Here is a 12,736-nt window from a genome sequence, read left to right as displayed (position 1 = left end):
AATAGTGAGAAGACTGAAGGAAAAGACTAAAATAATTCTTTGACCTTGAGAACTTTTTTTTAGCTCTTACCTTTTAAAAAGAAACAAATGTTAGGAAATGAATTTTGGGGAAGATACTTTAATTGGTATTTTGAAAGAGCTGAATATGAGCTTCTTTTTCTAGAATGAGAAGTTAGTACCAGTGGTTAAAAGAGACACTAAATTTGATTCTTGTCACAACAAACTCATTTTCAGTCATTTTGAACATTTTTATTATTTATTTCATGGTTACTAAATTGTACAAACCTAATATTGATTTAAATCAAAATTATTGAGGAAAGGTAGCAGTTTTTACCAAAAGGCATAAGGAAAAGCCCATGGGAAAAAAGTTTTCTCTAATTTATGTAACAAATCTTTCTTAAACTGGAGAAAGGGACTCAGAGAGGAGGGATTAATTCATATGAGAAATGATGCAGCTTTAATAATGGTGAAGGAATATCAGAACACATGCTATTTATTTCCCTAGAATGTAAATGAGGTTATTTAATTAAATTGCCTTCATTTTATATGGAAGGAAAATGACTCCTAAAAGATGTTGTCATTTTTCAAGGTTCTCCTAGTGATTAAAAGTCAGAGATCTTATTTCCAGGCCCATGATGTCTGTCTTCCACTGAACGATACTATTTGAACCCTCATGTATTCAGAAAAGCTTTGACTAGAATGGTCGTGACATGGTATATGTGAAGGGCTTTGTAAACCTGGGAGTGCCAAGTGTCATCAAGGTAGAACTATGAGCATTGTGTGAGCTGGCGTAAAGGAGAACTGAATGTACATTTAGCTTTAAACTCTTATCAGTTGTGTGACTCCCCAACCCTCTTAGTGGATTATAAACTTAAAAGCACACCTAGGACTGGACTTCTGCCTGGTGGCTGCAGGTCCCATTGTGGGCTGGGAGATCTCAGGGGATGACTTTACACTCCACAGTCACCAAATCTTCAAAGAAAACAAACATAGAAATTGACCCCTGGTCAGAAACTCTGTCATCTTCTAAAAGATTTGGGTTTTTCTTTATCAAACAAACTGAGGTTCAGAAAAGGTAAGACTACGGCTTCATAAATGCAGAGTTAGGATCTGCATCAACAGCTCTTGTGACTCCCAATCCAAAGGGGTCCATTTTTGGTTTTATTTGTTTTTTACAACATACTGAACTGGAAAACCTTCAAAGGAGACTGGTGGTAGGGAGAAGGAGTAGTTGTGAAACCATTTCTGATTTTTTGGGCAACTGTGGGGACAACTGTGGGGGAGATCAGAGTAAGTTCTCCTAAAAATGTCTCATCCATAGGAAAATAAAGTAGAAAAGAGATATTTTCTTCATTGGCCAAGAGGTCAAAGAGCCAAGATGATGGAACCTAGACTATTGGAGGTAGAATCACAGTAAATCATCAGGGAAAAGCAGCAAAACATTCCAAAGGTTGAAAATCTTCCTTCATGGGAGAGGATCTATTTGTGTGCCTCCATCTCCATTTCCTCTTCCCTTAGCCTATCCTATTTCCCAATATCCATAGGCTCAGACAGGCTAGCCTTGGTGTTCAGCCAAAAAAAAAATATGATTTACTGACATTTTTTCCTGATAGTGTTGTAAGCAAATATTGAGATAACCAGAGTTGTTATGGGAAATGAGAAAGCAAATGTGATTAGACTCTGGCCAAAGCTGAAGGTTATTGCTTAAGAATTCCAAGAAATTTACTCTGCTTTGTTGAGAAACAGCCAGTAATGGAAGGCGTCTTCCTTGGGAACAGGACATGTGTTTTGGATAGTGTCTCGCAGGCACTGCAGGAGTCTCAGCAGCTATACTTTGAAGTCTTGTCTGTTCTCAGGGTTCTCTGATGCTTGGGATGGAGAAGACATGACAATGGTGACCTGTAAGGCAAACGGTAACTTAGAGAAGTCCCCCACGGAGACAGAGAGGTGATGCAATTGTCAGAGCAGAAAGTCTCTAGGGACGTCACCTTTATGCCGAGGACTGGCTCTGGCTACAAGCGGCGCCTACAAGGCTGCCATTCTAAGGACGTGGCTGGCCAACTTCCCACACACACTTAATTTTCCAATTCACTCTCAACATTTTTCTCCTCTCTTCCCACCATCTTCCCTTTGTACTCTGTCTCCAAGGTCACTCTGGAATGGAGTGATTCTATAACTGCCTTCTTCATTTATGCTGAATACAAAAAAATGACACAAACCTAGAAAGCCCAAGATAAACAACCAATGAGACGTGAAGATGGGCCCTCTGTCTAGGTGGGCCATATCTGGGTATGTTCCAGTAGGTTCCTTTCTAATCAAGGGGCATGTCCCACACCTTTCCTAAGTGGATGCAATATTCCAGATAAAGACTCATCATCACACTGTCATCAAATTGACCAAAGCCCTTCCAATTTCTATGTCTTTTATTTAGAACAAATATTCCTCAACTATTTTATCCTTCTCTAGGATACAATATCTGCCTAGTTATAGGGTGAATGATGGATTTTCAATTGAATAATCCTGGTGAGGGAGAAAATCGGGGAAAGTTTCCCTACATTGTGCCTCTTTAAGACCTGAGAATCTGTGCAGCAAGATTATTGTGTATATATGGATACATATATTGGATTTAACATATATTTTAACATGTTTAACATATGTTGGATTACTTGCCCTCTAGGGGAAGGGATGGGGGAAAGAGAGGAAAATTTGGAACACAAGATTTGTAAGGGTTAATGTTGAAAACTAGCCATGCATATGTTTTGAAAATAAAAAGCTTTAATTTAAAAAAAAAAAAAGACCTAAGGATCCTTCATATCCTCAATGGTGGCCCCAGAGAATGGTTGGTCTCTGACGATGGATATGATGCTTAGGAGTATGGAGGCAGAGACTCTTATTCTCTCTGAAGACAGATTGTCTTCCCATTAGTCCTTGAAATGACCTAGCTCCCGATCCATCCAGGAGAAGCCCTATTGCAGTCCCACCAAAAGTGATCGCTTCATGATATCAGTTACTCACCCCACTCATACTACAGCAGGTGGCTTTGCAGCCAAAGCTTGAAACTGTAAGGGAGACGACAAGTTCCAAAATAGTTAGGATCAGCAGGATCCCATTGATTCCCTGGAGAGAGGGACCAAACAGAAAGTGTTGAGGAGTTGACACAAGACCCAACTTCTAATAACTCAGGAAGAAAAAAAATAAAAGAGCAGATTAAAGGTGAGAAAAAATCTAAGATATATAAGAAGCTCTTTTCAAACCTTAAAGTGCAATACAGATGGTAGTTTTGTTTCATTAGCTATAATAATCTCACAATTAAATATATTTGAGTCCCATAAAATACTTTCCTCATGATAATTCTGTGTCATATATCGTACAAGGATGACCACCCTGTTGTGCAAACTGGCCTATGATCACACACCATGGAGCACTGTGTTCTGTCCCATACATAAGTTAAGCTGCCATCCATCTGGGTACATCACGGATGCTCAACATAGGTTTGTTGATAAAGGAAAACTTAAAACGTCTAGAAGACAGAGTTCTGACCAGGGGCCAATTTCTATGTAAGATTTGGTGACTGTGGGATGTTGAGTCAGTCCCTGCAGTTTCCCAGCCACCGGTCAAAAACCCAATCTGAGTGGATTTAAAATTTATAATCCATTAAGGCGTAGGAAGCAAAACCTTTTATTAGAGGAGCTCTTTCTTGTTCCTCATTTGTAGTTTTTGCCTAAATCATCCATTGATCTTTATCTCTTATTCATTCATTCTTTTCTAATCTCTATCCAAGCTAAATTTTGACATTCTCCCTTTCATTCTTGCCCTGCTCTCTCCCTTTATAATTGCCCTTGCCCGCACTGGCAAAAGACCAGAAATAAGATCGTGTTTATCTGTTGATTCTTCTGTTCCTTCAAAATTCTCCTCAAAAATCATTTTTAAATGGAAAGGGATCTACATGTAAAAATTTTGTGACAGATCTTTTTGTGGCAGCAAAGAATTGGAAATTGAGGGGATGCCCATCAATTGGAGAAAAGCTGAACAAGTTATTATATGTGACTGGAACGGAATACTATTGTTTTATAAGAAATAAGCAAATGGATTTCAGAAAAGCCTGGAAAGACTTCTATGCACTGATGCCAAGTGAAGTGTGAGAAGAACATTGTACACAGTAACAACAACATTGTGTGACGATCACCTGAGAAAGACTTAACTCTTCTCAGCAATACAGTGACCCAAGATAATTCCAATAGACTTGTGATGGGAAAATGTTTTCCACATCCAGACAAATGGAGACTGAATGCAGATCAAAGCATGCTATTTTCACTTGCTTTTGCGATTTGTTCTTTCTTGTGGTTTTTCCCTTTTGTTCTGATTTTTCTGTCATGACACAACTAATATGGAAATATATTAAACATGATTACACATATATAATCAGTATCAGACTGCTTGGGGATGGAGGAGGAAAAGGAGGTAAGGAGAAATTTTTGAAATTCAAAATTTTACAAAAAATGAATGTTGCAAATTATCTTTACATATAACTGGAGGGGAAAATCAAATGCTATTAAGTGAAAAAATAATCCAAAATTATTTTCTCGACACCACTTCCTCCTTCAGTCAAAAATAGGTTCCCTCTCCTCAAGCATTTCCTGAAACTCTCCTTTATATTTATTTGCCCTCTTCCATCACAGATCTCTTTTTTCCCTGCTTTTATTTCCCCAAAGAACAAACAAGAGAGTAAGTTCCTTGTCAGCAGGAGTTGTAGCATTTTTTTAATTACCTTCTTATTTCCTGTGCAGAGCTTATTATCTCATAAGTATTGAAAACTACATATCCACCAAATCAGTTCCAATTGATCAGAAATGAACAGAACAAGCTACATCCTGCGAAAGAACGCTGGGAAATAAGTGTGGACCACAACATAGCATTTCTACTCTTTCTGTTATGGTTTGCTGGAATTTTTGCTTTTCTTCCCAGATTATTTTTACCTTCTTTCTAAATCCAATTTTTCTCATGCAGTAAACTGTATAAATATGTATACATATATTGTATTTAAAGTATATGCTTTAACATATTTAACATGTATTGGTCAACCTGCCATTTAGGGGAGGGGGTAAGGGGAAGGAGGGGAAAAATTGGAACAGAAGTTTTTGCAAGGGTCAATGTTGAAAAATTACCCATGCATATGTTTTGTCAATAAAAAACTATAATAAAATAAATAAATAAACTTACTAGAAAAAAAATAATAAAAATAAAATAAAATACCCAGATAATGTTCTGAAAAAAAAAAAGAAAGAAAGAAAACTATCTATCCAGATCCTTAATTGTTGAATTGAATGAAGTGGGAATGAGCTGAACTGAATGAAGATACTAATTGCTTTTTGACCCTTTGGAATTCGCAGAATTCATGTTTCTGAGACAGAACACAAGAATGACCAGAAATATTAAGGAATATCCTTTTCTTTCCTCACTCAAGCAAACTATCTCAGAGGTTCAGAGTTCTTAGTGTCTTTGCCCTGGATTGAAAAAAGATTATTTACTCCAAAGATCCATGGTCAGAAATGGCCCCAGTTGGAAAGCACTCACCACAGCTAGCAATATGCCCCCAACACAGGATTCAAGGACATTTGTATGATGACAAAAATAATAGGAGGACCGTTCGTATGACAAGCTGAATGAGAGAAAGATGATTCCCAGTACTGCCGCCACCGAACTTACAGCATTCATTGCCAGGCTGGTTTGGACCTGAAAGCAAGCAAAAATCCACTTCTCAGTCAACTCATTAACATGGAGTCATGGAGCTGCTTCCGTGTATCCAGTCCTGTTTGAAAGACGGATGTGCCTCCAATAGCAAGAGAAGGATATTGAGCACCTGGATGAGCTACAAGTCTCTCCAGATACAAGAACCAATTTAAAAACTTCTTCGTTCTCAAAGTCTTTTGAGGCAATACAACATCTGCATTGGGACCCTTTGTTGTCGTTCAATCATTTCAGTCATGTTGTACGCCGTGAATTTGGAATTTCTTGGTAAAGATACTGGAGTGATCTGCCATTTCCTTCTCCAGTTCATTTAACAGATGAGGAAACTGAGGCAGAGTGAAGTGACTTGCCCAGAATCACACAGGATTTGAAGCTGGATTTGAACTCATAAAGATATCTTCAAGTCAAGCAATCTATCCACTAAGCCCCCTTTATTTTTATATTAATATAATTTTTTACAATTTTTTTACATTTTTATATTTTTATATATTATATTGTATATTATATATATGTTTTATATATATTATAATATATTTATATATATATTTTATTATATATTATATATTATAATTTATATTATATTATTTACATTAATTTTTACTTTTATATAATTTAAGAGGTCAAAGGGACTGAAAAATCAGAATTAATTTTTTTTTGGTTGGTTTGGCCAGAGGCATTATTACCAGGTAACAACCTGAATAATAGAGGAATAGCCAATAGGGATCTATACCCTCCGTGACCTCAAGTTACAAGATAGGCCCTAGGGCATTGCTCAGATAAGCCTATTACACCCCAGTTAAGGGTTACTGAGGCTCTCTCTCAATGAGGCTATGCCTTTGGTCAGCTTTGGTCCCTGATTGAGAGGAAACATTTCATGAGTAGTTGTGCTTCCATATAGATAAGAAGAAAAAGACCAGGAAAGATGAGATTTCCATCTTCATTCTCTGAACTATACTTATATAGTTTTCTTTTTAAAAATTCCAGAAAAAAATTTCTAGAGGGTGAAAAAAAAATATCAAAGACACTTTCTTGAGCTACAGACATAGAGAGAATGTCACTCACCAGTGCATTTGTGGTTTTGTTCTCTGCAACAATAGAGAGGACACCAGAGATGATGAACTGTGGACAGAAGATGTAATACATGAATGACCTAAAACCTTCGTTTCAGTCTCCTAGGGGCAGCTGTCACTGAGATTTTCCTTTTCTCTCCCTGAGAACTTGATGTCTCTGACCATTTCATTATATCCTCCAGTCACTTCATAAATATTTGAACAAGGATTAATTGTCAGGCTTCCCTTCTTTCACAATGAGAATTATGACAAATGATTCTGAATTCAAATAACCATGTCAAAAATCAAAACAAAGTCAGTCTTTTATGAGCCATAAGAGTTTCAGAAGAAAAAAGGCTCCTCAGATGTATTTCTCTCTCTCAATCTAACGATACATATATGTGTACATAGGCATTTATTTGTTTCTGTATGTATTTTTCCTCATGTATGTGTGTGATGAGATTCACAAATCAATGTGGGGACTTGAGAGAAAAGCCCAGCACTGACTGATTCATGATGTTGTAGTTTACCGTGGTCTGTAACTACCTTTACATATAGTGGGTTTCAGTATTAAAATAATGTCTGACTAATATATGATTGATGAAGTTGTGAAATGATCCAACCATTCTGGAGAGCAATTTGGAACTGGGCCCAAAGTGCTATCAAAATGTGCGTTACCCTTTGACCCATCAGTGTTTCTACTGGGATTCTATCCCAAAGAGATCTTAAAGAAGGGAAAGGGACCCACATGCTTATAGTAGCCCTTTTCGTACTGGCAAGAAAATGGAAATTGAATGAATGACCCTCAATTGGAGAATGGTTGGGTAAATTGTGGTGCATGAATGTTATGGAATATTATTGTTCTATAAGAAACTGCCAGCAGGATGATTTCAGAGAGGCCTGGAGAGACTTACAGAAATGCTAAATGAAAAGAGCAGAACCAGAAGATCCTTGTATAGAGCAACAACAAGATTATACGATGATCAATTCTGATGCACATGACTCTTTTCAGGCCAGTTCCAATGATCCTATGATGAAGAGAGCCATCTATATCCAGAGAGAGCACTGTGGGAAACTGAGTGTGGACCACAATATAGCATGTTTCACTCTTCTGTTGTTGTTTGCTTGCATTTTGTTTTCCTACTCATTTTTTTCCTTTGTGATCTGATTTTTCTTGTGCAGCATGATAATTATATAAATATGTATACATAGATTGGATTTAACATATACCAATTCTTCCCTCTCTTCACCAGTGGAAATTGCAAATGACAAACACTGGGCATAAAGATCATTTTGTAGACCAATGAGTCTCCAAGGAACAAAAGGGAAAACTCCATATTTCAGAATTAGCTTCATTAATTCTACTCACAAATATTGTCCCCCAGAATATGTAGCCAGTGTGAAGCAGAAAATGTGTCTCGAAATAAAAATTTCTCGGAGGAATCAAAATGAAAACCATTCCTAAGGCGAAGTTCATTAGAGCAACAATGATCTGGACAGTCTAAAAAAGAAAAAGATTTTCATGAGTACATAGAGGACTTATTCACTTCTCTCTAGATACAGAGTCAAGAGTCTTTGTCCTTTCCAAAAGTGTTTTTTATCAGATCCTTACTGAGCATGAGCAAGAAGTCACAGGAATTGGCATGTGGTGGAGATTTAATAAAAACTTTTAATTTTCTAACAGATTGACTGAAATTTCAAGTCAGAAAAAATAGGATCAATCCCCAACTCTACTCGCTAAAACCTCGAGCACTTTGGACAAGTCCTTTGCTCAGTTGTTTTTCAGTCATGGCCAACTTTTCATGATTCTACTTGGGATTTTCTTAGCAGAAATGCTAAGTGGTTTGCCATTTCCCTCTCTAGCTCATTTTACAGATAAGAAAACTGAGCAAATTAGATTAAGTGATTTACTAGCATCACACAGCTAATAAATATCTGAGATCAAGTTTTAATTCATGAAGATTAGTCTTCTTGATTCCAATTCCATTCTATCCACTCTACTATCTAGCTGTCCTCCTCAACTATAAAATAAGACAGTTGGACTAAACAGTTTCTAAAGCCCTATTCAGCTCCAAAAATCCTAGAATCATATAAGAGCCAGACAAGCAGAAAAGTGTAATGGATAGACAACTTGCTGAAGGATCAGGAATGGGAATAGGTCCTCCTAACTCTTACATAGATTGACTATGTAATCCCAGTTATATTATTTAATCTCTTAGCAACTCTCTAAGATTATAAATGGTGGGTTCTTGCCTAGCTATATTGGTAGAGGGAATTCTTATTAATTCCTCCCAGTCAGAAACATCTGAATCCACTTTCCCAAGAATAGGGACTTTGACTCACCCCCAGCACTTTGGGCTCCCCTTTCAAGAATGCCTGGAGGTGTGCTTTCGATCGAAAAAATGGCATAGATCCCTTCCCTGTACCCTGAGGTAAGGAAGCGAGACCTGACTGGGGAAAGGTTGGAACCATTCTCTCTGGAGTTGTCTGGGAGTCCATGAGGCCACTGATGATGCTGTAAGAAGAGAAAAGAAATCATATGAAAAATGGGTTCAGGGTGCCCTTTCCTTCAAAAAAAAAAAAGGATGGTGGAAAGTGAGTCAAAGAAGCTAACACAATCCTAGGCTACAATGAGAGTGTCTAAATAACACCCTTGGCAGGTTTTGCCCTGTCAGACCACAGTCTGGGGTCCTGTAATTTAGGAAGAACATTGATAAGCTGGAGTATACAGTAAAGTCCCACCGGGATGGCCAAATGGCTTAGACCGTACTATTTGAGAATTGATTGAAAAAAAAACTAGGAATCGTTAGCCTGGAGAAAAGAATATTTAGATTGTTTAAAGAATAGACTGAGGCAATGGACGTGAAAGGCAAGATCCAAAGGCAAGGAGTCGTGTCCTTCCTAGGGGAAGGTAACCCTGACTATAAAATACTTACTTTTAACCGTTTTCCAGCTGTGAAGATGAGTTTAGTAAAAATTGAAATATCCTATCCTGGAGGATAGCCCTGTCCATTAAGGCTGGGTCCTGGTCAAAGATCAGAGCAAGGTGAACTGGCTCATGGGAACTTTGGGACCGATCAGTCTGAACCAAACTAAAAATGCACAGCTGGCACTTTGACTCAGGTTCCGAGTCCTCCGGAGTCTCCAAGTTGAGAGAACTGAGGAAGTGGAAATGTCTGAATGAAAATATGGGTGGGTAAGGATCTTCAGTCCATCCTTCTCATTCTTAACTATCCCAGATGCTTAGACTAGGCTATATTCCACCTAGACAGTAGGACATTATCATTTACAAAACTCCTTAAACCTACTCTCCCAATCCTTTCTCTTTACTTATACCCAGAAAACAATAAGCAAATCAGCCCTGAAAAAGGCTCAGAAACTTGTGTCCCTATAGCTTAACGTGGAGGCAACTTTGTCAGCCTAGAACAAAGTACCCTTCTCAGGCTAGCATTTGCCCAACTGTCTCAACTTTGAATTTGTGTCTCCATGAAATATACCTAGAGTAGTGCTGAGGTTGGCACATAGCGTCCATTTAATATATATTTTGTTGATTGGCTGATCGGTTGATCAATTAAAAGGGAATTCATTGAATAAAACATATAAATGAGGTTATCGAGCTTACTTAAAGGGGGCTGGGAGAAACAAGCTTTTATAAATCAGCCCTATTCTGATAATGAAAAGGATCCCATTAATAATCTCACTTTTTCTCTGTTCCAGGGTAGGCGAGGCACAGAGGCCACAGCTCAAGCCTATCTCCCCAAGGCAAGGGGTGAACAGACTTCCCCCAAAAAAACCCTCATTCTATGGGGACTAGGGAGGTCTAGAATAGGGGAAAAAGAGGAAGAAATGAAGTTAATCAGCTAAAAGACCCCATTCCTCTCTGATTCCTTGATTCGATGGAGCACTGAAGGCTTAGTAACAAATCCAGCTATGCCATGAAGAAAGGAGTAGAAGACTACAATTCCTCCTTTTCCAAAGCTTGCCCTTGTCTAGGGAGAAGGAATGGACAAGACAAGAGAAGTGGAGGAAAAAAGCAATCTGTGAACTATCTCTGGAAAAGTCTAAGGGAAAGAAGTGCTTTGGAAGGATTACTTCAGGAGCCCCAAATGGTCAGGAAGTCAGGCTTAAAGTTGTTGTTTACCTTTGAACTGGGCTTTGAAGAATATTCATATCATAAGATGTGAAAAGGGGAAAATAGTGCTGCAAGTGGATCTCTGTGAACTCTGACTGCCAATGTTCCCCATCTCTCATCCTGCACCCTCTTAAGACTTTAGAAAGGGCTTCAGGTCTACATTGTAGGAGTGAAGCTAGCATGCATACAGATCTGAAATTTGTGCAATGGGATTTAAGTGTCTATTTTAGGATTAAGAAATTTCCACTTCCCCAGCCTTAATCCCATCTGCACAATAAAATGTGCAGATGACTGTCACCAAAGAAAGGGACCTTGTCAATATACTGGTACAATTTTTTTTTCCTTTAGTTTAAGAGACTCTGGTTGCAATGAATTCTAGACTGAAGAATTCAAGGCAGAAGGATCTTCAAAAGGACAATCATCTATGCTTCTTGTTTGCAAAAAACAGGGCAGATTGGAAGACTTCTTTCGGCCACCCCCAAGCTAGAAGTCTTTGTGAAGGGTTGCCCAGTGAATATCTATTTCCTTCAAAAGATCCCAGCCTGGGCAAGGCTAGGAAGACCCAGAAGGTCTCTGCTCAGAGTCAAAAAATCTTTTATCTTCATCTTCTGGTAACCAAACCTGATCTGTCGGGTCTGGCTTGGAGGAGAGCCGACTAAAGAGCTATTTCAATCCTAAAACATGAGCATTCCTTCCTCAGGGCTCTCTTAGACTCCTTCCAAAGCCATCTTCTCTGGTTCTAGCTTCTCCTAGAACCAGGGATGGGAACTACGCAGAGTTCTTACCTCTCCTCCTCACCAGTTCATCCAGAGTTTCCTGGCCTTCAATCTTCCTCCTCACGGTCTGATGAAGCAAGGATGGAGCTCCTCTGGGGTTCCAACCTGTTTTGTATTCCTTCTTCCTCCTGGTACTATGCCCCTCCTCCTGGTCTTCTCTTACATATGTGCTGGTGATGACTGCAGCAAGCAGTTTCCAGAAATCATGAACTATTGCTTTCCAATATAGGAAGTGACATGATAAATTTGTGCCACAAATTCGTCTCATGTGTTATGGGAGGATGTGAAAAGATAGTAAGACATGGATAAATGGATGAATTGCATTTTGAATTAGTGGAGCTCAAGTGAGAAGAAAGAGGAGGAGAAGGAGAAGGAGAAGAAGAAAGAGGAAGAAGAAGAGAAGGAGAAGAAGAAAGAGGAAAAGGAGGATGTAGAGGGCTAGAAGAAGAAGGAGAAGAAGAAAGAGAAAAAGGAGAAGGAGAAAGAGGAGGAGGAGAAAGAGGAGAAGGAGGAGAAGAAAGGAGGAGAAAGAGAAGGAGGAGAAGAAAGAGGAAGAAGAAGAGAAGGAGAAGAAGAAAGAGGAAAAGGAGGATGTAGAGGGCTAGAAGAAGAAGGAGTAGAAGAAAGAGGAGGAGAAAGAGGAGAAGGAGGAGAAGAAAGGAGGAGAAAAAGAAGGAGGAGAAGAAAGAGGAGGAGAAAGAGGAGAAGGGGGAGAAGAAAGAGGAAAAGGAGGATGTAGAGGGCTAGAAGAAGGAGAAGAAGAAGAATGTCTATATATAATCCTGTACTTTTTCTTATTCCTGTTGAGCAGTGTACAACTTTTTACGACCCCATTTGGGATTTTCTTGGCCAAAAATACCAGAATGGTTTGCCATTCCTCTCTCCAGTTCGTTTTACAGATGAAGAAACTGAGAAAAACAAAGTTATATGGCTTGCCCAGGCTAATACATCCAATAACTATCTGAGGCAATTTGCCTTTTTTTATCTTCCTGGCTCCTGGCCCAGAAATCTAGCACCACCTAGCTGACATG

General features: G+C 38.7%; 1 protein-coding gene across 1 annotated transcript; it reads right to left on the bottom strand.

Moving 5' to 3' along the window:
- Positions 1-234: 234 nt before the first annotated feature.
- LOC141546113 (membrane-spanning 4-domains subfamily A member 4A-like) lies at positions 235-11,990 on the bottom strand. Its single transcript, XM_074273684.1, has 7 exons — positions 11,715-11,990; positions 9,141-9,312; positions 8,167-8,298; positions 6,811-6,867; positions 5,575-5,733; positions 3,016-3,117; positions 235-1,899 (listed from the first exon to the last, which is right to left on the bottom strand). The coding sequence occupies exons 2-7, from the start codon at positions 9,294-9,296 to the stop codon at positions 1,828-1,830; spliced, it is 678 nt and encodes a 225-aa protein (XP_074129785.1). The 5' UTR covers positions 9,297-9,312; positions 11,715-11,990; the 3' UTR covers positions 235-1,827.
- Positions 11,991-12,736: the final 746 nt, after the last annotated feature.

The sequence above is a fragment of the Sminthopsis crassicaudata genome, chromosome 6 (genome assembly GCF_048593235.1).
Source record: "Sminthopsis crassicaudata isolate SCR6 chromosome 6, ASM4859323v1, whole genome shotgun sequence".
Lineage (NCBI taxonomy): Eukaryota > Metazoa > Chordata > Mammalia > Dasyuromorphia > Dasyuridae > Sminthopsis > Sminthopsis crassicaudata.
The sequence above is the reverse complement of the archived record's forward strand: the minus strand, read 5'-3'. Positions and strand labels throughout refer to the sequence as shown.

What these genes read in the sequence shown, in the direction of transcription:
- LOC141546113 (XM_074273684.1), bottom strand. Translation starts at nt 9,296, where the DNA reads ATGGACTCCCAGACAACTCCAGAGAGAATGGTTCCAACCTTTCCCCAG. An exon ending in GGGAGCCCAAAGTGCTGGGG is followed by an intron (nt 8,299 to 9,140) that starts GTGAGTCAAAGT and finishes TTTCTTTTTTAG; the next exon opens with ACTGTCCAGATCATTGTTGC. An exon ending in ACAAAACCACAAATGCACTG is followed by an intron (nt 5,734 to 6,810) that starts GTGAGTGACATT and finishes GCTTGCTTTCAG; the next exon opens with GTCCAAACCAGCCTGGCAAT.